Here is a 21,191-nt window from a genome sequence, read left to right as displayed (position 1 = left end):
AAGCGACTGCGTCGCGCCAGGTCGAACGTGAGAGGATGCGCTGGGAAGGTGAGTGCCGCCTCCATACCAGTAGCAACTTGGGTAACCACATACCTCCAAGAATGTTCGACATACATAACATAACATTACTCACCTAGAGTGGTGTTGCGACGGCAACACCATACACCACAACTCACCTTGTGCTCATACTCTAGACCACAAGACACACCTTTATAACTCTCTCCAACCCCAACGTACCTTCGTGACACCATTGCACAGTGTCTGCGCTGCATTTTCACCCAGGGAGAACCGGCTGTTGGTCGAGCAGAAAGAAGAGAGGTTGCAGAATAGGCAGAGGACGGCGGTAGTCAGTGCAAGCAGCAACTCCACCACAATGACGTCACCATGTTTAGGGCAGGTTCCTACTGCCAGAGAACAGAGACTTCGTGTCTCCGGACCTTGCAGTACTTAAAACAATCACAGTAGAAATGTTTGGGAGGAGGTGGCATCCATGAGATGGTCCCATAGTGGGTGAAACCGTGGGAGAAGGCTGCGGACGCCTGGCTCGATTGTCTGATGGGAGCAGGCACTGAGAGGAGGCAGAAGCCTTACACGGCAGAGAGAGGTCGGACTCGCACGCAATACTAGAGACAGACACAAGCTAGGCTAAGGCCTTACGGGGCCACAAGCTAAGGCATTACGTAGCTACAGCTAGCTAGAGAGATACTAGCATGCATAGACATCATGCCCTTAGAGATATGTACGTCCGATCTCGCGACCATATGGCTAACACAGACGTCAAATGGGCGCTAAACACCGCCCATCCGACCTGAATCGACATAGCACGAGTATGTACAGCCAAATACGATCTCACACGCCCCAAATCGACCTGAATCCGGCACATTCTCACTGGGACTCAAGTCTCAGCTGTCCAAGATCCAGAAGAGCCTACAGCGCCAATCGTTTGAATAAAGGCATATTCGTGAGCACATGAGGGTCGACATCTCTGATCAAAAGAGTGACTGAACGTACTGAACTTCGAAGCGGCGGTTTGTCCGGTCCGGCGACGTCATCTATCGATACTGTTTCGCCGAGCCCCCAGGCACTTTCTCGACATTCACCCTGCCGGGAACATAGATATAAATAAGCCTAAGGGTCACAGGGATGGCCTCCGCAATCCTTCTCTCCAATCTCTCTACTTCTCGAGCGCACGTACCCTACGAGACGTAGCAACATGGCCTTCGAACTGCGATGGGGCATCATTTCCACCGGCAGGATCGCTATGGAATTTGTGAAGGTACGTCTCGGAGTGTGTCAGAGAACACACACCTCTGACTAGTGTTGGGCTGTGGTACCAGGATCTCCTCGTTGACCCAGCGAGGTGCGTGCTATATATTCATATTCCGAGCGGGGAGGACTCTCGATTGAACCGGTGTACCTCTACGATGCAGTCGGGACGTCACGGATGTCGCGCATAAAGTCGTGGCTGTTGGCTCCCGAAGCACGGAGAGTGCTCAGAAATTCATCGACGCGTACATCAACGGGGACAACAACGTCAAGGCGTACGGTAGCTACGCAGAAGTCTTCGCCGACAAGGTGAGTGGGTTGGGGTAATGGCCCTCAGTCAACTTCCCGCTGAGACTGACCGCCAGAATGTGGATGCGGTCTATATTGGTGAGTGAGGGCTACATGGGAGGCAGAACCTCCAAGGCGAGTTCTCAATTCCACCATCAGGAACTCCCCATACCCTTCACTACGAGAACGCGGTTGAAGCGTTGAATGCCGGAAAGCACGTCCTGTGCGAGAAGGCGACCACCTCCAACGCAGCGGAGACGAAATCCCTGATCAAACTCGCAAAAGAGAAGAAGCTATTCTTCATGGAGGCGTTATGGACGCGCTTTCACCCGCTCACTTTGGAGCTGAAGAAGATCGCTGAGGAGGGCACCCTTGGTGACCCGGTGGTCCTGCACGCTGACTTGTCCGCCGACTTCCATATCGAAGGTACGTCTTGCATGACTATTGCTTGAATAACAGAATAACAAGATTTTGACCCACGACACACGCAGACAAGCCCTTGAACCATAGGATGCTTGACCCGAAGCTGGGTGGAGGTGCACTTCTAGATCTGTTAGTCATCTCCAGCTTTGAGCACAACCACAGCCAATGAGCTCATATGATCGCCCTTGCAGCGGCCCCTACCCCATGTTCTGGGTGAGTACACTCTGCACATGCTGCGGCAACGGGAGTGTCTGAACTGCAGTCGTCGAGGCCATGCTTGCGCTCTACGAGCACCCGTCCAACAAGAACGCCAGACCAACCAGTGTTACTGGCTCCATCCTCAAGTCCACCATCACCGACGTCGACGCGTCCACCAGCTGGACGGTCAACTTCACCGAGCACCTCAAGGCCCAGGCGATCCTCAGCTGCAGCATGATCGCCCAGACTGCCCACTTCGGAGCCGTCATTCGATACAAGAAGGGCAACATCAAGGTCGCCACACCGATCTTCCGCCCGCCGTCGTTCACCGTCGAATACTTCGACGGCCCAGGCGGGAACGTGGTGCGCGAGGAGACACGATCGTTCAGCTATGTAGGTGGAGGCTGGCACTTTGAGGCGGACGAGGTCGCGAGGTGCATCAAAGCGGGGAAGATTGAAAGCGACCTGTGGACGCATGAGAAAACTATTATCATAATGGAGACATTCGACGAGGTGGGCGAGTTCAGTCTGTCGACTGCGATACCACATTGACCGACTGCCCTGGCACAGGTCCGCCGACAAGGCAAGTATGTGCTACCGGAGGGCGTCGAGAAGGTCGATAGGGTCCAGTGAGGGCCACACGAGAGGAGGATGTATAATTGCCATGTATTTGTGCTCGTGCTAGGAATAGGAAGAATAACATAGTGGGAGGAGGATGCTCCGGTCGACTTCTTCAGCAGCGCTTCATAGTACGACCTGTGGATGAAGCATGTCAGTCAGTACGATGTGCTCGAACTGTACGTAAAGGCAGTTAATGGTTCAGAAAAAGCGGACCCTCCCGCCAAAGCGGGGGACCCGAAGGTAGCTGAGATAGGTTTCTGCAGCGCAGGAATGTCCTGCTAAAGCCAAATGCCTCAAACATCATAACAGAACACCAGGAAGAAGAAGGTATTCGCTTGATCCCAAACATATGGCACTTACAACTGACTTTCGAGCCTTGGCAGGTGTAATAATGAGAGAAGAGGGAGGGACGTGGACGAACTGAGACGCGCGAAATTTATGGAGATCGTAGAGTAAACGCCGGCCGGATCTCCGATACGGGCGCTAAATGAGCCGTGTTCCGTGCGGTGGACTCGCATCCGCGTCGTCGACCACGACTCTCAGCCGCTCTCCTGCTCCCTATAACGAACGTTGCATCAACCATGTCTACACCATTCCAAGATCAATCCCAGAACTCTGCCTACTATACTGCTACCCCGACTCCTTCTGCTCCGTCGCCACACCCACAGTCGACTCCGGACTTCACGCAACCGGGACCTAGTACAACACAACCCTCTCGTCCGGCCACAGCAGCACAATTGTCTGAGGAGGCACGAAAGGATAAGACTCTGGCAGAGTTTTTGCTCATGCTTGACGAGTATGAGCCGTTGGTACGTAAAACATCCGCTATCGTATGACTGCCGTGGTGCACAGGAGATGCTCTCGCGCCCGTGCTCTGGTGTGTTAACTTGTGAGAGCGCAGATACCCAACGAGGTTACTGAGTACTACCTACAACGAGTAGGGTTTGAATGTGAGGATGTCAGACTGTGAGTACTATTGTGCATACAAGCACTCGACCGTGTTCAATCGAACACCATATTTGGCTCTGCATATGATACAGCAAGCGGCTCCTGTCACTGGCAGCGCAAAAATTCGTGTCAGATATTGCCGCAGACGCGTATCAGCATGCTCGTATACGCGCGAACGCTGCCGGGGGCCGCTCTCGCGCCAACCAGCCGTCCGGAACTGCGTCTGCACGGGTGAGCGCGAACCTTGTCTTTCGGATAATCCATGACTTGCTGACTGTGGTGGTGGTGCGCCACAGGACAAAACGAAGACGACGCTAACGATGGACGACTTGAGCGCTGCCCTCGCCGAGTATGGCATCAATTCGCGCAAGCCGGAGTTCTATATGTAATGCCCTGCTAGACCTATAGCCGCACGTCTCTTTTCTCGGACATCAGTATTTCACACTTGCATCTGGAGATGACTCACTTGTACAGTATCACCTTGATTTCATTCATGTTGTACGCATCGTACCATGTGGCCCGCCGCCCCCTTGCTTCCGCCACCGTTGTATCGCCACTAGGATGCTTCCAATCGCGTTCCAACGTGCCACCGATGTTGGACGATCGCACGCAGAGGTAAGTTAGTTCAGGCTTCATGATGCACAACTAATTAGAAACATTCTCCCCAGTAGCAGATGAATGTGTTTTGGACTAAGATTGAAGGCCACGATATCTATTCAGTTTCAATCAACCGGTGGACTGTCCTCTAGCGCTATCAGAAATACCGCTTGACGTGCTTCGGAATTGGCATTTCGCTCCGGGACCCGTCAATTTCTCCACATATGCACGGTCATGTCGACTGTCTAGCACAGCCGGCCCTTCAGCTCCTTGGGGAGAACCGGCTTCTCTACCCAACAGCGACCTGCAGTCTGCCGAGCTTTTCGCTAACGTGCTCCTGCAGACGCATCGCAGCTCGTGTTATATTATGCAAAACAAAATCATACGACCGCCTCGCCCGGTTTAAGCCGCCGATCGACGGTGATGATGCGCTCATCATGACTCCAGGCTGATCCTAGTGGCTTGGGCCCGTGTGATGTGCGCCTGCATGACACCGCTCTACCGTCGTATATGAAGCATCGTAAGACTTTGCTCCTGCGCCTCTTGGAATGCAGCCCGAGTAGCAACAAGCATCACGCACCGACTGTGGCCGAGGGACATAGAGCTGCCAGGACCTTCTCCGCTTCGTCAGTCAGCATCTCGCTACTGCGTATGTACCGGAGCAAGTCGCGCGTTCCGATTTACTCTCGGTGGCGTCGCTGAGTTCTGGGGCGAGGATCAGAGGCAGCAGCGTCAAGATAGGTCTCCGTCCCCAGTGGTTCGTCGCGCATGCGCCTTGCCCTCGCACACGTAATGTGCAGGGTCTGATGCTATGCCTTTCCCCATACTTATGGGATCTCATTGTGAGCGTTATGCGGAACCTTCGAAGCTCTGCAGCTCACCCCATCCGAATCATGGCGAGCAACCAGCCCCTCCTCGAGAAAAAGCAGGTCCAGGCCAAACGGTCGCCGCAGACCTTCGCATCCACGGCATGGGCCTACTTCCGCCTCACCCGGCTGCACAAATTCCCAGCGGGGTCCGACCTCATCTTCTGGCCCAGTGGTAGGCATGTTCTGTCGGTATCTGGGCTTCGTCTGACGGAGCTTCGCCCATAGCCTGGGGTGTCATGTTGTGCGCGCGGACCGAGGATCTCGAAATAACTACCGTTTGTGCTATGATACTCCTCTATGCCCTCGGTGGCACGTTGCGCCATGGCGCCGGGTGTTGCTGGAACGACATTTGCGACGTTGAGTTCGATCGTCAAGTTGGTGGGTAGTGGGGTCGGTCAATCCTACGTCGGAGGGACCGTGCTCATTGGCCTGGACGTTTTGCTAGAGCGATCGAAGAGCAGACCCCTGGCAAGCGGTGCGATATCTATGACTGGCGCCTTAGCGCTATTCGCCGCACACTACGCCGTTCTCTACTACCTTCTCACACTTGCCGGAGACGAAGCGTGCGTCGTTGCTTGCCTTGCAGGACATCGAAGCATACTCATACCTTCTGGACAGGTTCAAAGTCGGTCTCGTGGGGCTCTACATCGTTGACCTCATCTACCCTCTCATGAAGAGATTCACGCACTGGCCGCAAGCTATCCTTGGTACGCCGTCTTACATCATCGAAGTAGTCCATCGCGTACTAACACGGGTCGTAGGCCTCGCTATGACGTGGGGTCTGCCCACCGCCTGGGTCTCCATCCGCGGCTATTCTGACATTGATGCTGCGGTCGTCTTGTACTTCGGCGGTGTCTGGTGAGCACCTACCGTTCCGATAGCATCGGTAATTTGCTGAAGCAAAGTGCACAGCTGGACTATCTACTACGACACCATCTACGCCTGTCAAGACCGCCGCGACGACATCAAGGCCGGTGTGAAGTCCACTGCGGTCCTGTTTGGAGATTGGATCCGCCCTATCCTATCCTTTTTTGCCGCCTGCTTCGTCGCTTCGCTCGTTTACGCGGGGGTCATCACCGAGGCTGGCTGGCTGTACTACACTATCACCGTCGGAGGGGCTGCCGCTTGCTTTGCCAAGCAGATGCTCACTATCGACTTCGACAACGGGGAACAATGCTGGCAGGCGTTCAAGGTGAGCGACCAGCTATCGTTATGTGCGCGACATTTGTTGAAGCTACGGCCGTCACGTATAGACGAACGGTACCCTCGTTGGCTTTCTGGTTTGGGCGGGGATGGCGGCAGACTACGCCGCTGCGGTCGGGCTTATCTCGCTGTGATTTTGGAACAATATCTAGGGCCTTCTGACATTCACATTCTCCCAATACCTGCCAACACTCCCCGCACCTGAGCCTCGTCTCTTTCAAGTTGTACCCATCTTTAAATTCCACCTTGTCTTACATGTTATAATGTCACGAATATAAATAGATGTTCTTTTCTTACCAGAGCCTACGCTGTTGTTTCGAGGGTCTATTGCGATTATTTGACCCGTTGATTTGAGTAAAGGTGGATGACTCTTTGCAAAGTCGATTGCCTACCAATGCCCGTTGCAGTGACGCCCATGCACATCGCAGGCTGTGACAAAGGACTGGAACGGGATGGCAACGAGATCTCACTTCGCAGTGTGACACAATGCTGTATCAAGTGCGACAGTAATTTTGAACGAGAAGTGATCTTGTCGAACACGGGAGCTCAGGTTGACGTTAGTCACGTGATGCGCGCGGGGGAGGTGCCAGCAAGCGTCGTCGAACTCGCCCGACCGCCTTCAACAGACGTGCTAGCAGGAGGAACAACGTAAGTCGTGTCGATGAGCACGTCATTTCTGTCTCCGATTCGGAATAAACCTATCAATTAGGCATGTTTCATCCGGCCGCGGATCGGATTCGAAGGCAAACGATGGAGCAATGAAAATCGTGGTCCGTAGGGGACGGCATCCTCGAGTTCATCTGACCAAGAGCGCATTACTCAAGCTACGCTCTCCGATGATATCGAGGGAATTTCAGATAGACTCGCAGTGGCTGCTTTTGAAATGCATGGCGAAGAAAGGGAGGGAGGTCAGCGCTTCAGCTCTAGAATGATGCAAGCGAAGCGCTTCGACGGAATCGGGCATGACATCCGCAAACACCTGTCAGCGGTGCCAGTGCATTGCGCTCGATCTGCGCCAACGTCGGCTTCCTCGTTCGGGGACAATTGCCAGAGACGCTACATACCGTATAGCAGCGAAAGCGAAGGTGCTAAGGGCTCGTCGCAACAGGCACAAGTTCGTGTTCTCTCTTCTCAAGTACGTGCCAACAATGTCTCGAGTTAATCTTAGTTCAACACCACAGCAGCCCAAGGCTCTAGTAAGATCGAAACCGTCGTTCATGGCATGCGAATCCTCCTCTTTGGTCGTACCATGGCTCGGATGGGCGAGATCCACCCCTGGATTCTTTCGACCTAGCAGTGGCTGTTGTTGCCGATTGGCAATTCTTCGACTTAGCCGCCATGCTTGTGCTCTAACCAGCCTTGGCGAGGAGCTCATCCTGCTGTCCTTCCCACACACTGTAGTACGAAGCTGCGAGGCGTTTACTGTGCGCTCTAGGCACAAGCGCATCGGAGACGCTGCGGCTCAGTGGTGTCAGATCGTCCTCGCGGGGCGTTCAGTGGTCTCGGAGACACCGGTGGCAGATATGTTACACTCTCCACGGCCGTCCCGTTGGACTCGCAGTCGCAAAAATGTCGTCCCACTCGCAAAATGCGCGTCCTCGCACCAGCGGCGGCGATATATGTTACTAACTTTCGGCAGACCGTGCGTCAGGAAACCTTCTCTTCGTCCCTTTGACTGAACCTACCCACAATGTCGACAACGATGGTTTGGGCCGCCGTGCTGCTCTTTGGGGTGGCGGCGGTTTATGCCTCGCGGCAACGCAAGCTTTCGCTGCCCCCTGGTCCTCCTGGTCTGCCTGTTCTTGGCAACGCGATGGATATGACCCCGCACGAAATGTGGCGGAGGGCCTGGCAATGGGGAAAGGGATATGGCGAGTGGTCACCCAAACTTATGCTGGGATCGACGGCCTTTCTGACGGAGCTAATCCAGGAGACATGATTTACCTCAAAATGTTTGGGTTCCGCCTCCTCTTCCTAAACAGTCCCGAAGCCGTCAACGAACTCCTCCACAAGCGCGGCGCGATATACTCTGATCGTGCCCACTTCGTAATGGCTTGCGAGCTGTACGTGATTTCCTCACAGCCCAACATAACGCCGCCTCCGTACTGAGGCTGGTTCGTGACAGCGCCGGGTTTGGCAATATCGTCCCGCTGACCAAATACGGGGACAAGTTTAAGCTTGAACGGAAGCTGATGAACCAGGCCCTTGGTTTCAGCGCACTCGAGAAGTGGCAGCCGGCTGTTGCGAGAGAGACGCATTTGCTTCTCTCCAACCTGCTGGAGGAACCTCAGTCGCATCTCACTCACTTCAAGAGGCTAGCATTCAACCGCGAATTTGATTGCATGGACGTATTTAATGACGCGACGCATACAGATACGCAGGTTCCCTAATCCTTACGACTGTCTATGGGTACCATACGACGCTGAAAAACGACCCGTACATCGCGGATGCGGAGGAGTTTATGGTTGCCTCCGCTCGCGCCATGGGCGAGGCCTGGTCCGTCGACTTCTTCCCATTGCGTACGTCACCCACCCAACGGAGTGCCCTGCGATCTGTCACCGAGACTTTCCACAGTGCGCCACATTCCCTGGCTGGGCTTCCAGAAAACTGCGGCGACCTGGAAGAGCAAGCTTGCCGTCTGGGTGGACAAGCCGTTCGACATGTTCAAGTCCCTCCCCGTACGAGACCGCTCGGTCCTGTGACTTGTGTCCGGCAAACTGATATTTGGCCGTAGGACTCCGACCTGAAGCAAAATTCGTTCTGCGGCAATCTCTTGCTGGACGATCATGGCAACGTCTCCGTCGATGCAGAGACGGAGGATCGGGTCAAGTGGCTGGCCACGTCTCTATATGGACGTAAGTATTGCCGTATCGTCTCTCGTGCGCTTGTATGGGTCACTGACATGTGCTTTCCGCTACCAGCGGGTTCGGACACGGTATGCGTAGCCTAACAAGGTTTGACCGCGGCGATACTGAACACGAAAACAGACCGTGGTCTCCAACACGATTCTCATCCTCGCGCTCGTGCACAACCCTCACGTCCTGAAGAAAGCGCAGAAGCAGATCGACAGCGTGGTCGGAACAGACCGTTTGCCTACCTGGGCGGACAGGCCGCAACTGCCCTATGTGGATTGCATTATCAAAGAGGTCCTCCGGTGGGGCGTGCCCGTCCCCTTGAGTGGGTGCCTTCAACAGTTGAGCCGCAAACATCGAAGTTTGACCGCGGTGACTCCTCTCGCAGCGCCGCCCCACAGGTTGATTCAGCCCGACAAGTACCGCGAATACCAGCTTGAGGAAGGAACGATGGTGAGCATCCGTGCACCCGGCGTATGTCCCATGCTTGCTCACATCTCTCACTCTAGTGCGTGGGAAACATGTGGTACGTGTTTGATGCGATCCCAGCTTGCCGCGTGCGATAGAGGTAACCCCGCTCCAGGGCCTGTCTCCACGACGAGAAGCTGTACCCCGACCCGGAGAAGTTCTTCCCCGAACGCTTCGAGCTCGAGAAGGACCCCGAACGCCTCCGGCTGATGGACACGGACAACTACGCGTTCGGCTTCGGAAGACGGTATGGTTCCGCTTGTGACTGAGACACGCGACTGCCGTCAGACTCTGACCGTGCGGGCCCCGCCTCTCCCCTCAGGCGCTGCCCCGGGATGCACTTCGCGGACCAGTCCCTCTTCCTCACCTTCTCGTCGATCATGGCGTGCTTCGATATCGCACCCATCACCGACAGCAGCGGCGAACCGATCCTGCCCGACGTGGAGTTCAACGGCGGTGTGTTCAGGCAAGCATCCTTCACCGCTGTCTCTCCAGACTACGGCTCACTAACGGGACTGTGCAGGCACCCCAAGCCATTCAAGTGCTCCATCACCCCGCGCCGCGAGAACGTCGAGTCCCTCATCCAGGCCGCTCTGTCCACCACGTTGATCTAGATTCTCTTGAACGCAGTTCTTGGTAGCAGAGCATATGTAGTTCTAGTTCCCTGAGCGACCGTCTTTCATGCTGTAATCTCGTAGAATTTCTAGACCATAATAAATGCAACGTCGACAAGCATGACGCGTCGTCTCGTCTTCATCATCGCATTAACATGTGTCGACTACTAGTCTCCTGATCCCAAAGACGCAATTACAACCAAGACATGTAAGGGTAGTTCGTAGACAGAAAGGGGCTGGCGCCGGTGCTCAGCACGACTGCAGAGCTGCAGAGAGAAAGGCGGAAGGGCGAGGGTGTAGCAGCGTGGCGTCCTTGTCCCCGCATTCCTCCATCGACCACGCCCACGACACTCTGCAAGCTCCAAACCACAGTCCAATATTGAGTATCATGCGACTGCATGCGTGCGTGCTGAACGGATTGCACCCTGAAGAGACGCGTCGAAGCGGCAGGGGCTCGGGGCAGCGGCGCGTCAGCTCATCAATGGTCCCGTATCGCCGCCTCTGCAAACGCGACGAGACAAAAAAGGTAGGAAGAGCACGCCATCAGCACTCTTCCCGACCGGGCACAGAAGCGAGCGAAGAAAGACGCACTGAAGAACTCGTACGACAGCCAGCAGAGCGCGTTGCTCGGCATGAACGTCAGCACGCGCGGCGAGAGCCCGCGCAGGAAGCCCTTCGCGCCGTCGCGCGTCCAGATGATGCGCGCCGCGTCGAAGAGGCCCCTGCAGCGTCGGATCTCCGCGTCGTGGCTCGACCCGCGCGTCTGGAGGACCGTCTTCGCGACGTCGAGCGGGGTCGTCACCGCGCCCGCAACGGCGCCGGCGAGGCCTCCCGCAACGATGTGCGTCGAGGGCGAGTACGCGCCCTGCGGGTTGAGGAGCGTCTTGAGCTGCTCGTACACCGTAAACTGGACCGCGGTGAAGGGCACGGTCATGGTGAGCGTCGTCGGGTAGGAGACGTAGAACGCGCCGAGGCCCTCGGCGCGGTACACGGTCTTGGCGCACTCGTATGCAGAGCGGTAGTTTGACTTGTGCAGCTGCATGCGCTGCTTGATCACTGTGGGGGAAGGCACCGATCGCGTTTGGGGTCATGCGTGCGCGCGATGCATAGGCGTGGACGTTTGCATGGGCATGGGCGGGACGGCGAAGGCCAGGGAAGCGGGGGTAGGGAGAAACAGGGTCGGATGTACGGTTACGCGAGAGGAGGCGGGCATCTCACCGTCAAAGGGATTCATGAGCGCGTCGCTCGCGACCGTCGCGGACGCGCCTGCTATTGCTGTTCATGGCGCAGCAATTAGACGTCGTCATGACGTGCGTTTTGAGGCGCGTGCGCATGCGTTCCGGACATTCGGCGGCGGCGTTCGTTGATAGGAGGCCCCAGGTGTTCCGACACAGTCAAGTCAGAAAATGTAGGATGCCGAGAGAAACGCAAAGTCAGTGCCCCCATGCGCGAAGAACATGGAGGTCCGCGAGAGACGACTGCACGCACAAGTTGCTATCCACTGGTTCTGCGCACCCTCCACGTTCCCACCCGCGAACTCCTTCACCATCTCGTACGCGCCGAAGTGCACCGCGTGTGCGGGCCCCGCGCCCATGATGACCGACGAGACCCCGCGCCAGAGGGCGCGCATGCCCTCCGTCGATGATATCCGCGTGAACGCGTTTCCGACGCCCGTGTACACCGCCGCTGGGGACGTCGCGAACACCTGCATGCGGGTCTGTTGGGCCGTACGGGCGCGTACGTGTCAGACGCATGTTGAGCAAGAAATCGGGCAGGATCCTGTGAGGGCGGGCGGGACACGCACTTTTATGCTGTCCACCGGAAACATGACTGCGTGCTCCGTGATGCCTGCCTGAAAACGTTACTGTTCAGCGAACAAACTCGTCTCCGCTTCTCCTGATAGCTAATGTTCTTCGCTCTGGAGTGCTCGGCTGGTAATGTACTCACCAGGGCTCCCGCAGCCATGTTGACCTGTGCCGTTCCCTGTGTCAGTATCGCTTCCTTTCACTTTCGAAAGCACGGGGAAACGCACCCCAAGGCCCGCATTGGGCGAGAGACCCTCATACTCGATCTCTTCGAGATGCTCAGGCATGTGTTCTGCCATGCCCTCTTGGACCGATTTCGGTGAACGATAGTGCAAACGTAGGCACAAAAACGCGCGAGTCGCGGTCGACCAGGCAAGGGTAGATCACAAACGCGTCGTAGCAGCCGCGGTGGACGTGACGCGGAGAGTCGAGACAGCAAGGGGGAGAGATACAGGAGCGGACGCGTGGGTCGGCCAGCAAGGCGTGCGTGGTGGCGCAGCAGCGATGACGGCGAGCGGTGGGACCCTGGGCGTGGCAAGCTTTAGGCTTGGTTTTATAGCCCGAGCTGACTGTCTGGAATTCAGGTCACGATGTTCTCAGACCGGTGTATGGTCAGCGGTGCCGCGCTGCTGGTTCGTGGATGAGAGCCGGACTGGCAAATGGGAAAAGAGAGGGACCGTGGCAGTCGCCTTTGCCGTGGGCCGTGCCACGGACATTCATCATGCGTACAGCACAGATCTGAATCAGCGCGACTGACTACCTCCCACTCGACGCGGCCAATCGCCGTCGCGGGCGGGCGACAGGCATACAAACACATGTTGGATGTCTTTCTCTGCTCTAGGTACCGTACATGACTCCCCGCCTTCTTCTGCGACTGTTCGTACAGATGTGCATACGTGTGTGGGTGAGCACCGACTCGCCCGTGCGACAAAACCTCCTACGAGCTCGCGCGGCAACCGCCGACCAATAGCATCGCTCAGCCGTCTCCGCCAATCCGAGCGAGCCATCCTGGAGGGCCACAGGAAAGGTGTGCCTCGCCGCGCTCACGCTCGATTTCGGGACGAGGCCGTCTACTGCGTCTTTGCGGCGCGCTTTTTCTTGCCCTCTGCGGCGAGACGATCGTGCTCTTCGATGTCTCTGCGTGAAGAAGCTCTATTCAGCTCTGGCGCCCGTGGGACAAGCACGGCTAGGAACTCACTGGGCTTCCCAAGGATAGTCGAGCCTATCGATGCATCCCCTCGGTCAGTGCGCACGTCCCAACAATAGCACAGGGCAGATCTTCTCACCAGACATCCTCGATCTCCTCTCCGGCGTAGTATCTATGGAGCGTGTCTCAGGCATGGCCGGGAAGCGCGCTTAGAGGGGAGGTACGTACGGAATGCCAGCGGGGATCTCGGCGAGCTTGGGCTTCAGCTTGTTGTGCACGACGAAGACGGCGAACTTGGTGCGCTTCGCGTCGCGCTCGGACTCAGGCAGCGCCTCGAGCGCGCGTTCGACATCTCTCTGAAGCTCCGTTATGGCGTAGCTGACGGTGCAATGCGTGAACGGGTGGCTCTCCGATCGAAAAATGAGCGCTTCTCACTGGAGGGTCTTGCGGGAGTCATCCACTTCGTCCTATGCAGGGATTGGTTTAGTCGCTTTTTGACATTTGAGACTGGCGGAGTGATACCGACCACGATGAGAGCGCGTCTGCCAAGGAGGAGTTCGCCGGACTCGGGACCGCTGTTGGAGGCAGCAAATCAGCGAATCTTCCCCAATGACCTCACGGGGACTTACAGCCACTGGGTGCGGATAACCTCCGCACCGATCTGCTCGGCCGTCATGCCGGGGAGGGACTCGTACAACGACAAGCCAATAGCGTGAATGGGAATGTTGCCCTTTCGCTCGGGGGTCTTCAGAAACGTGCGCTGAGAATGGAACGCGCGTGTTCACTGGTTGGGGTCTAAAATGGAGCATGAATATATAGATAGAGGGGACGTACGAGGACGCGAGCGGGAAAGAAGCCACTGAATACACATTGGAGACGTCAAGTTCAATACCAAGAGCAGCAAGGAGGGTATACTCGCCCTCCACCTGTGCGAGCGAGCCGGAGATGATCAATACACGACGGTCTTATATGGGACGATGGGAGGGAGGCATACCAATGGCGATGAGCATGTCCGGCTTGAACTCGGCGATCTTGGCCGCGCTCGCGCGGATGAGGTTATGCACGTCATTGTACGTGAGGCCGAAGTGCTCAGGCTCCTGCGCGGCCATGTCTTCCTACGCGCTGTACGGACGGGGTTCAGCGGGGGGGGGGTCCTAGGTCGTCGAGAGGGGAAAGGAGGAGAAAGGGAGAGGATATTGCGGAGGGCCAGACGAGCCGCCCGCGACTGATCTGTGTGCGCGGGACATGGCGGTCGCAGCGGATAAGATGATCTCTCATAGATCATCGGGAAGTTTTCCTGCCTTGTTTGGCTCTGATCCTCCCTGATCTAAGATACGCATTTTACGGACATCCTCCTGCGCCCAGAAACGCGACGCGTGGAACACAACGCGACTGCTGGAACGACCACTCTCCACACCGTCATGTCTGAACAGCCCTCGGGGAGCGGGACACCAGCGTCCTCTGGCTCGGGCTCTGTCGCCCCCGGAAAAGCAATCGCGAGCCTCGCGAAGAAGCAGGGCGACGTAACGAGGCTGGGCACGCAGAAACTCAAGTTCGTGCCCACCCTCCCGCCGCGTCGCGTCAAGGAGTGAGTGCCGCACACCCCTTCATATGACCTCACTCTGAAGAGCACCACCACAGGGAACCAAAGAAAGTGCGTCCAAGCTGACCTCTCTCTTACCCTTGCATGTTCACAGAACGTCTGTCTAGGATGAACCCGCCCCCCCTCCATCCGCCGACCGCGGCCGCGGCCGTGGAGCAGAACGCGGCCGTGGACGCGGACGCGGACGCGGCGGGGCAGACGCCGCAGGACGCGGCACCGCCCCCCGCCCCCCTCCCGTCGAGATGACTGCCTCCGGGCCCTTCGCGATGGGGCCCGCCCTGGCGGGCGCCCCCTCCGCGCGGCGGACTGCGCCCCGTTCCAACTTTGCCCCAGCTCCGCCTCCGGCGGGCTCGGCGAAGCTCGGGGCGGGGCTGACGCAGACGACTGCACCGTCGCTGAAGAAGGAGAAGGAGCGGGAGCAGGAGGCAGAGCGGGCGAGGAAGGAGGAGCAGGAGTATTCGGACCCGGACGAAGGCGTGGAGATTGTGGACATGGAGAATGTGCGGCAGATGGACTGGATGGCGCCGGAGAGTCTGAGGAAGGAGAGGGAGGTGGGGAAGAGGAACAGGAAGGCTAAGGCGAAGCTGAAGAGGGAGGAGGGCGTGAAGAAGGAGGACGCTGAGCTGAGAGGTGTGTGTGCGTCATGTGTGCCTGTGGTTTGCCTTGCTGCTGAACACTGAGACCATGCCACTGCAGGTGAGGTCATGGACGTCGACAGGGAGCCTTCTCCGGAAGAGGAGGTTAACATGGCCAATGCCGTCGACCTCAGCGAGAGCGAGTCAGAAGAGGAGCTCGAAGACATCATTGATGACTTCGCACAAGCTCAGGCGCAAGGCGAGGAGGTGAATCATGCTATCCTTTCTATTCGGTTAGTTGCTCAATCACGAACCAGGACGCAGACATCCGACAAGAGCGACTATACTTTTTCCAGTTCCCAGAACCCTTTCCTGTCTTTCATTCCCGCCACGCACAGCAGAACGCCGACGTCAAAGGCAAAGCCAAGGCTGACTCCACAGCAGGTGAGGAGTCAACCAAGAAAGTCACCTTCGCAGAGGACACCAAACCGCCAGCCGCCACTCCAGCTGGCGGTGCAGATGGGGAGGCCACAACCAACAATGCGGCGGAGTCGCCAACCGTCGACGGCGTCATCGGCCAGCTCGAGATCTACGAGAGCGGCGCGGTCAAGATGCGCATGCACAATGGCATTGTCATGGATGTAGGTCTCGTTCTCACAATTCCTTACCGGTACGTTACTGACAGAAGACTAGGTTACCGCCGCTACACAACCCTCTTTCCTACAACATGCTATCTATCTAGACGCGACCAAGAAGCGATTATGCGTTCTGGGAGAAGTCAACAGACGTTTCGTCGTTACCCCGGACCTGGACGCCCTGCTTAATGCGATGGAACTCGCGGACAATCCTCCAGCATTCGAGCTCGGCGACGGCCTCCTCACCATGGACACCGCATGACCGTGAACCTTGACCGCTCCGTCTCCGTCATTATGTTACGTTGGACTTGAGATGTGTTGAGGTAGTGTACGGCTACGACGGGATTGCGGGCCCCTCCAGTTGTGAAAGACGGCCAGAGATCCTCAGCTGCCGAGAAGATGGAATGTTTCGCTACTGTGCTACCTATTGTCCTGTACCCAACGCAAGATGCCGGCGACGCCCTCCACGTCCAGCCATCCCCACCGTCTAAGCCCGATGAGAAGGCCGACAAACTACGTCCGCTACTACGACTACTATACACTAAGACATGCGTAACGATAATTATGAACATGTACAACAGGACCTACGAATGCTACAAGACCGCAACAGGCTCGCCGCGGGACCGAGACTCGTGAGACTTATGAGCTTTGAGCGGGTTCCACAAGCAGAGGTTCTGGCTCGGGTTGAGGCGTCGACTCTCCAGCGGACGGCGCCGGGCTTGCGGCGGCGGCCGGTGTGCTGGAATCGTCTTCGCCGAAGATGTCGAGGTAGCCTGCGACACGCGCCTTGTTCGTGCCCTTCTTCATGACGTGCTCACGCAACTCGGCCTTGAGGGTGGGCTGCTTCTCGACAACCTCGCGCAGCTGCTCCTTGGGTAGCTGGAGGAGCGCTCCGAAACTTTGCGGCGCGATGAGCTTGGCACAGCGAATGAAGCCTTCCCAAAGCGGGGGATTTGTCCATATCTTCTTGGTGATCAGGCGCGAGAGCAGCGTTGTCGATACAAAACCGCGCAACGAACGGTATGTGGTCACCGCTTGGATCACCTGCGGAGAAGAAGGTATCAGCGTCCCGAGAACAGTCGGGGATTGTTAGAAGCTCCGTCAATAGAATGGTCATACCGTCCGCATGAACAGCGTAGGAAGATTTGGAACATCCACAAGCTGATTCATTACGACACCAAGAATTTCAGAGCGGTAAATGTCAGTCATGGAGAAACAGATTGAAATGGCTGCGGATCTCCGAGTCAGTCTAGCATCGCACACTAGACTCAGCAAGGCTTACCCTCTATGGCGCTCCTCAACCCGATCTCCCTTTCCGACTCATGGAGCAGTACCATAAGCTCCGCCGGTGTCAGCAGCTCGCTTTGCCGCACACGCGGCAGGTTAGACGTCACTTTACCAAACGTTTCTGGTGGCGTGGTGACGATAGAACTAAACACTGAACGCACGAGCTGCTTGGGTTCTGGCGTCCCGTTGAGAATAGATACGATGCGTGGTAGATGTCGCACAATGTCGGCCTGAAGACGGCAGGTCAGGAGGCTTTACCGGCGATAGTGTGCAATTGAGATACCTTGTCCATCTCAGCGATGATGGGGATAAGGAATCTTGCATCGAGGTCGCGCTCATTGACGAGACTCTTGACCAATGCCACCAGCTGTGCACTCGGTCGGCCCGTCTCCGTAAAGATAGTGAGCACACGCAGCGCCAGCGACTCCGCACCAGGAGGAAACGTCCGTAGAAGCGTAAGGAGTTTCCCATGTGTTGGCCCAAGTGCTCGCACTAACGGTGTGATCAACTGTTGGACAGTCTCCTGAACGGTCTCCTCCATCCCTCCGTACGCCGCAAATATCCTGGTGTCACCTTAGTGACGGGCACATGGAAAGTGGGACGGAGAACACATACTCGTCCAAAAACTCCGGAACCTTCGTCGACAGGGCGAACAGTAGCTCCACATGCTGCAAGATCTGCGCGTTCACCGCGGGAAGCTCGAGCTGCTCCGGCAGATACGGCGTTTGGATGATATCCTCCTGTGGAAGTTGGCCATCTTCCATGTTCTCTTCATGGTCGGCGCCGTTCGTCTGGGGCTTTTCAGGCTTCTCTTCTTCGGCTTGTTTTGGACGAGATTGGAGTCGGCGAAGCAACTGCAAGGCGAAATCACGAATCATATCCGCCATAGGTTGGACATCGGGGATCCAACGCTTGACTGTGTTGATCGCTGCACCGCGAGTGATCTTGTCGGGATGCGTCGTCAATTCCAGGAGCATATTCATGGCTTCTGCTCGTAATGACGGTCGTTGCGACACGAACTCTCGCAAAGCGGCAAAGCCCATCTGTCGCCTAATAGTACACCAATGCAGTCAACTGCTGTGCCATTGATTGATACATGCAGAAGCACAAACCGTTCTGGTTCGACGCAGGATTCCCTGAGTAGATTTAGGACATCTTGTGGCACGGCTGGCAAATCAAGCAGGAAGCGAGAAAATGTCCTATCCTTGCCTTCTGCGTGTGTCTGATAGGCCGCTACGATTTGATTCAGCCAGGTCTCGTAATTCGGTTGCTAATGTTGTCTGTGTCAGCGTCTACCCCATCTAAACGGAGTTCGTAGAGCCTACCCAGGCCCGGTCTTGTTGACGTCGTATCCTGTCGTTGTACCACTCCTCGTTCATCCAGGTCGTTGCGAGTCGTATTCTGTCATAATCTTAGTATTTGACTAGGCATTCACCGTTGCGTATACTCACCGGCCAGAAAAGTCGGCCATGATATATTCGCACAATGCATGCCGTAGTCTATCCTGCCGATCGTAGATTTCGGACCGCTTGACAACAGCATCATCCGCCTTCGTCTCATCCTCGTTCGCCTCCTGTTCGATGGAGGGATCGCTAACACGTGTTACCATCCGCACTAGAAGCAGCATCCACATGTCCGCTGGGGTCGTCCGAAGGTGGTGGGGATCTGAAGCATCCAGTGCACCCTCGGCAGCGACAAGCTCTTTGGCCCCTTCCCGTATTCGAGTGATTGCCTTGCGCATAAGAACTTCCCGGTCGTCCGCGTCGAGCTCTCGTGCGGGAGGAAGCTTGAAATCGGTAATAGGCAGCTCTGCCTCCTCCATGGCATGGTCTAGCGCTGCTTCTGCTTCATCGATGGGCTCTGCCTCGCCAGATATCTATAGGCGTGATCAGGAAGGTCTGACGGTGGTATCGAACCGATCATTTCGCACCTCCAGATTGAGTCTGTCAGGCTCATACTCCATCTCTTCGTCGTCAATGTCCATTTTGAGAGGATCCACAGGTTCCTCGATTTTGACCGGAGCTGGTGGAGGCGGAGGTGTGACAGACTTCGCCTTCTTTTCACGGTCTGCACGAGGTCCTGAAGGGGGTGGACGCTGGGCGCTGACAGAGGCTACATGCTCCGCGGTAGATCCACGAGATGGCGGAGGCGTCGAGGATAGTCCAGGTATCTCGGCCACTGCTGGTACCGGTATCGATGTGGTGGCCTTCTTGTGTCTGTATGCTTGAACGAGTCCGATGAGAGCATTTTCCGTATGCGCTTGCAGGTTGGCCACAATCAAGTCGGTCACGAGAGTCGCAGGGAGCGCGCTGAAGTCAAAGCCACCGGCACCGAGAGCAGGAACAGGTTCGTGCTCCAGCTTGGGCCGCTTGGATTCTGGCGCCTCAGTGACGGGAGTCGCTGTAGTGGTACGCTTTTTCGAGGCCTCTGCTGCCGCCGCCCTACGAGCCTTCTCCTCGGCGACAGCTTGTTCCATCCTTGCCGCTTGAGCAGCAAGGGCGGATTGGATCTGTCCCACAAACGGATGGCCCTGCGGCGTCCTTGTGGAGATGAACACGAATATCAGTGCTAGCCAGAAACAGCGCATACCGAGATATGTGCGTGAGCAGAATGCGAATGGTCTTCTCCGCACTCCGGATGACAGACGCTGGTTGGCCTTCGAGCTTGACAGGCGTCCATTGAACCAGTGTGGACAAGACCAATTCGACAAGTGCTGGACGTCGCTTGATGAGGTTGGCCCAACTATTCAAGATGGCTGAAAGCATGTCGGGATTGCTGAGATCGGCGAGTGTCAAACGGATACTGGACAGGATGTGTATCACTAGCACTCACTTGCTGGTGTACAGTGTCGTGATGACGCCTTCGAGGAGCTTAAGACCTTCCTGTTCCAGAGCCTGCACAGATATGAAGGGATGATCGGAGGGCACCATATTCAGGTTGGGATCGTCCTTATTTTGGAGCTAAGTGGCAATGTTAGTGTGAATAAGAGTAGGCAGCAAGGACTTTGGAGGCAAGGGTAGGGAACAAACCCTGGGGTCATTGATCCCACGCGTCTGCACAAGTATGACCCGCTGCATGAACTTGACGGCAGATATCCTCAGGCCGGCGTTGACATGGGGAGCCCAGACAAACTCGAGGATTCGCGCCTTCGCCTGCGTGAGGATGTCCCAAGGCTTGCGATTACTCCGGTTCACACATCTTCAACGCTTTCTGTCAATGTATAGTCTCACACGAGGAGGGGCGTCACTTACAATGACCGAAATAGTAACGCATACACCGTCGGGAAACATTGCACAACCACCTTCACGGTGTTGATGTTCCCGTCATTTAATAACCCCGCCAGGACCTCCAATGATTGGTCCGCCACTAGCCAAACCATGTCGACCATGAGAATCCACAGTGACACTCAGATAGTTGAAACACGCACGCTGAGTGCGCGCCTCGGCACTCAAATTCGACTTGCATATCGCGAAGTGCAGCAGGTTCAGCACCCACGTCTTCATGAGCGAATCCCCCGTGCCCGACAGTGTGTTGATGAGCGTCGAGCATAATATCGACAGACTGGGGTGGTTCTCGAGCGACTCGCGCAGCGTCGAGAGCAGCTCTGCCTGCTCCTTCGAGTCGGCTGGCGCAGCGAGCGCAAGGGAGAATTGCGTTAGGGGGTCGACAGGAGCAGCATTTGCTGACATTTTGGATTCCCCAGCTCAGCGGATGCAGCCGCGCTTTTCTCTATCGCCGTGAAGCGGAGCGAGACAATTCGAGCAGACGGCAGAGAGGACCAGGACGGAGGGG

At 56.5% G+C, this 21,191-nt stretch overlaps 7 protein-coding genes across 7 annotated transcripts; 5 read left to right on the top strand and 2 right to left on the bottom strand.

Moving 5' to 3' along the window:
- Positions 1 to 1,186: 1,186 nt before the first annotated feature.
- Positions 1,187 to 2,876, top strand: DICSQDRAFT_101065 (NAD(P)-binding protein). The gene is made up of 9 exons (XM_007363005.1): positions 1,187 to 1,276; positions 1,338 to 1,360; positions 1,431 to 1,575; positions 1,632 to 1,653; positions 1,714 to 1,980; positions 2,046 to 2,106; positions 2,169 to 2,190; positions 2,248 to 2,688; positions 2,746 to 2,876. The coding sequence occupies exons 1-9, from the start codon at positions 1,214 to 1,216 to the stop codon at positions 2,806 to 2,808; spliced, it is 1,107 nt and encodes a 368-aa protein (XP_007363067.1). The 5' UTR covers positions 1,187 to 1,213; the 3' UTR covers positions 2,809 to 2,876.
- Positions 2,877 to 3,377: 501 nt separating this feature from the next.
- On the top strand, positions 3,378 to 4,268 carry DICSQDRAFT_153335 (transcription initiation factor IID TAF10 subunit; the record flags this gene model as incomplete). The annotated part of the gene is made up of 4 exons (XM_007363004.1): positions 3,378 to 3,605; positions 3,698 to 3,762; positions 3,837 to 3,975; positions 4,041 to 4,268. The coding sequence occupies 4 exons, from the start codon at positions 3,378 to 3,380 to the stop codon at positions 4,131 to 4,133; spliced, it is 525 nt and encodes a 174-aa protein (XP_007363066.1). The 3' UTR covers positions 4,134 to 4,268.
- A 945-nt stretch (positions 4,269 to 5,213) lies between these two features.
- On the top strand, positions 5,214 to 6,692 carry DICSQDRAFT_81420 (UbiA prenyltransferase). Its single transcript, XM_007363003.1, has 7 exons — positions 5,214 to 5,382; positions 5,436 to 5,588; positions 5,656 to 5,773; positions 5,829 to 5,917; positions 5,972 to 6,068; positions 6,123 to 6,402; positions 6,464 to 6,692. The coding sequence occupies exons 1-7, from the start codon at positions 5,235 to 5,237 to the stop codon at positions 6,545 to 6,547; spliced, it is 969 nt and encodes a 322-aa protein (XP_007363065.1). The 5' UTR covers positions 5,214 to 5,234; the 3' UTR covers positions 6,548 to 6,692.
- A 1,397-nt stretch (positions 6,693 to 8,089) lies between these two features.
- On the top strand, positions 8,090 to 12,791 carry DICSQDRAFT_160082 (cytochrome P450). The gene is made up of 15 exons (XM_007363002.1): positions 8,090 to 8,284; positions 8,344 to 8,476; positions 8,539 to 8,727; positions 8,787 to 8,932; positions 8,988 to 9,091; positions 9,148 to 9,268; positions 9,335 to 9,348; positions 9,401 to 9,718; positions 9,775 to 9,791; positions 9,849 to 9,980; positions 10,056 to 10,199; positions 10,257 to 10,848; positions 10,939 to 11,403; positions 11,566 to 12,318; positions 12,380 to 12,791. Exons 1-12 carry the CDS (start codon positions 8,104 to 8,106, stop codon positions 10,345 to 10,347), a joined length of 1,590 nt encoding a protein of 529 aa, XP_007363064.1. The 5' UTR covers positions 8,090 to 8,103; the 3' UTR covers positions 10,348 to 10,848; positions 10,939 to 11,403; positions 11,566 to 12,318; positions 12,380 to 12,791.
- A 163-nt stretch (positions 12,792 to 12,954) lies between these two features.
- On the bottom strand, positions 12,955 to 14,480 carry DICSQDRAFT_81414 (PRTase-like protein). Its single transcript, XM_007363001.1, has 10 exons — positions 14,294 to 14,480; positions 14,192 to 14,213; positions 14,134 to 14,158; positions 13,929 to 14,059; positions 13,826 to 13,874; positions 13,735 to 13,766; positions 13,528 to 13,677; positions 13,439 to 13,471; positions 13,351 to 13,374; positions 12,955 to 13,289 (listed from the first exon to the last, which is right to left on the bottom strand). Exons 1-10 carry the CDS (start codon positions 14,406 to 14,408, stop codon positions 13,223 to 13,225), a joined length of 648 nt encoding a protein of 215 aa, XP_007363063.1. The 5' UTR covers positions 14,409 to 14,480; the 3' UTR covers positions 12,955 to 13,222.
- A 240-nt stretch (positions 14,481 to 14,720) lies between these two features.
- DICSQDRAFT_53675 (uncharacterized protein) lies at positions 14,721 to 16,374 on the top strand (the record flags this gene model as incomplete). The annotated part of the gene is made up of 6 exons (XM_007363000.1): positions 14,721 to 14,887; positions 14,941 to 14,953; positions 15,010 to 15,547; positions 15,599 to 15,744; positions 15,795 to 16,118; positions 16,171 to 16,374. 6 exons carry the CDS (start codon positions 14,721 to 14,723, stop codon positions 16,372 to 16,374), a joined length of 1,392 nt encoding a protein of 463 aa, XP_007363062.1.
- A 377-nt stretch (positions 16,375 to 16,751) lies between these two features.
- DICSQDRAFT_167425 (uncharacterized protein) lies at positions 16,752 to 21,088 on the bottom strand (the record flags this gene model as incomplete). The annotated part of the gene is made up of 14 exons (XM_007362999.1): positions 16,752 to 17,156; positions 17,232 to 17,341; positions 17,395 to 17,629; positions 17,683 to 17,962; positions 18,015 to 18,449; positions 18,512 to 18,669; positions 18,725 to 18,800; positions 18,851 to 19,275; positions 19,330 to 19,939; positions 19,989 to 20,174; positions 20,232 to 20,359; positions 20,429 to 20,597; positions 20,651 to 20,765; positions 20,827 to 21,088. 14 exons carry the CDS (start codon positions 21,086 to 21,088, stop codon positions 16,752 to 16,754), a joined length of 3,594 nt encoding a protein of 1,197 aa, XP_007363061.1.
- Positions 21,089 to 21,191: the final 103 nt, after the last annotated feature.

This window comes from Dichomitus squalens (assembly GCF_000275845.1).
Source record: "Dichomitus squalens LYAD-421 SS1 unplaced genomic scaffold DICSQscaffold_5, whole genome shotgun sequence".
In the NCBI taxonomy this organism is placed as follows: Eukaryota; Fungi; Basidiomycota; class Agaricomycetes; order Polyporales; family Polyporaceae; genus Dichomitus; species Dichomitus squalens.
Note: the sequence above shows the minus strand (reverse complement) of the source record. Positions and strands in the feature narration are given on the sequence as shown.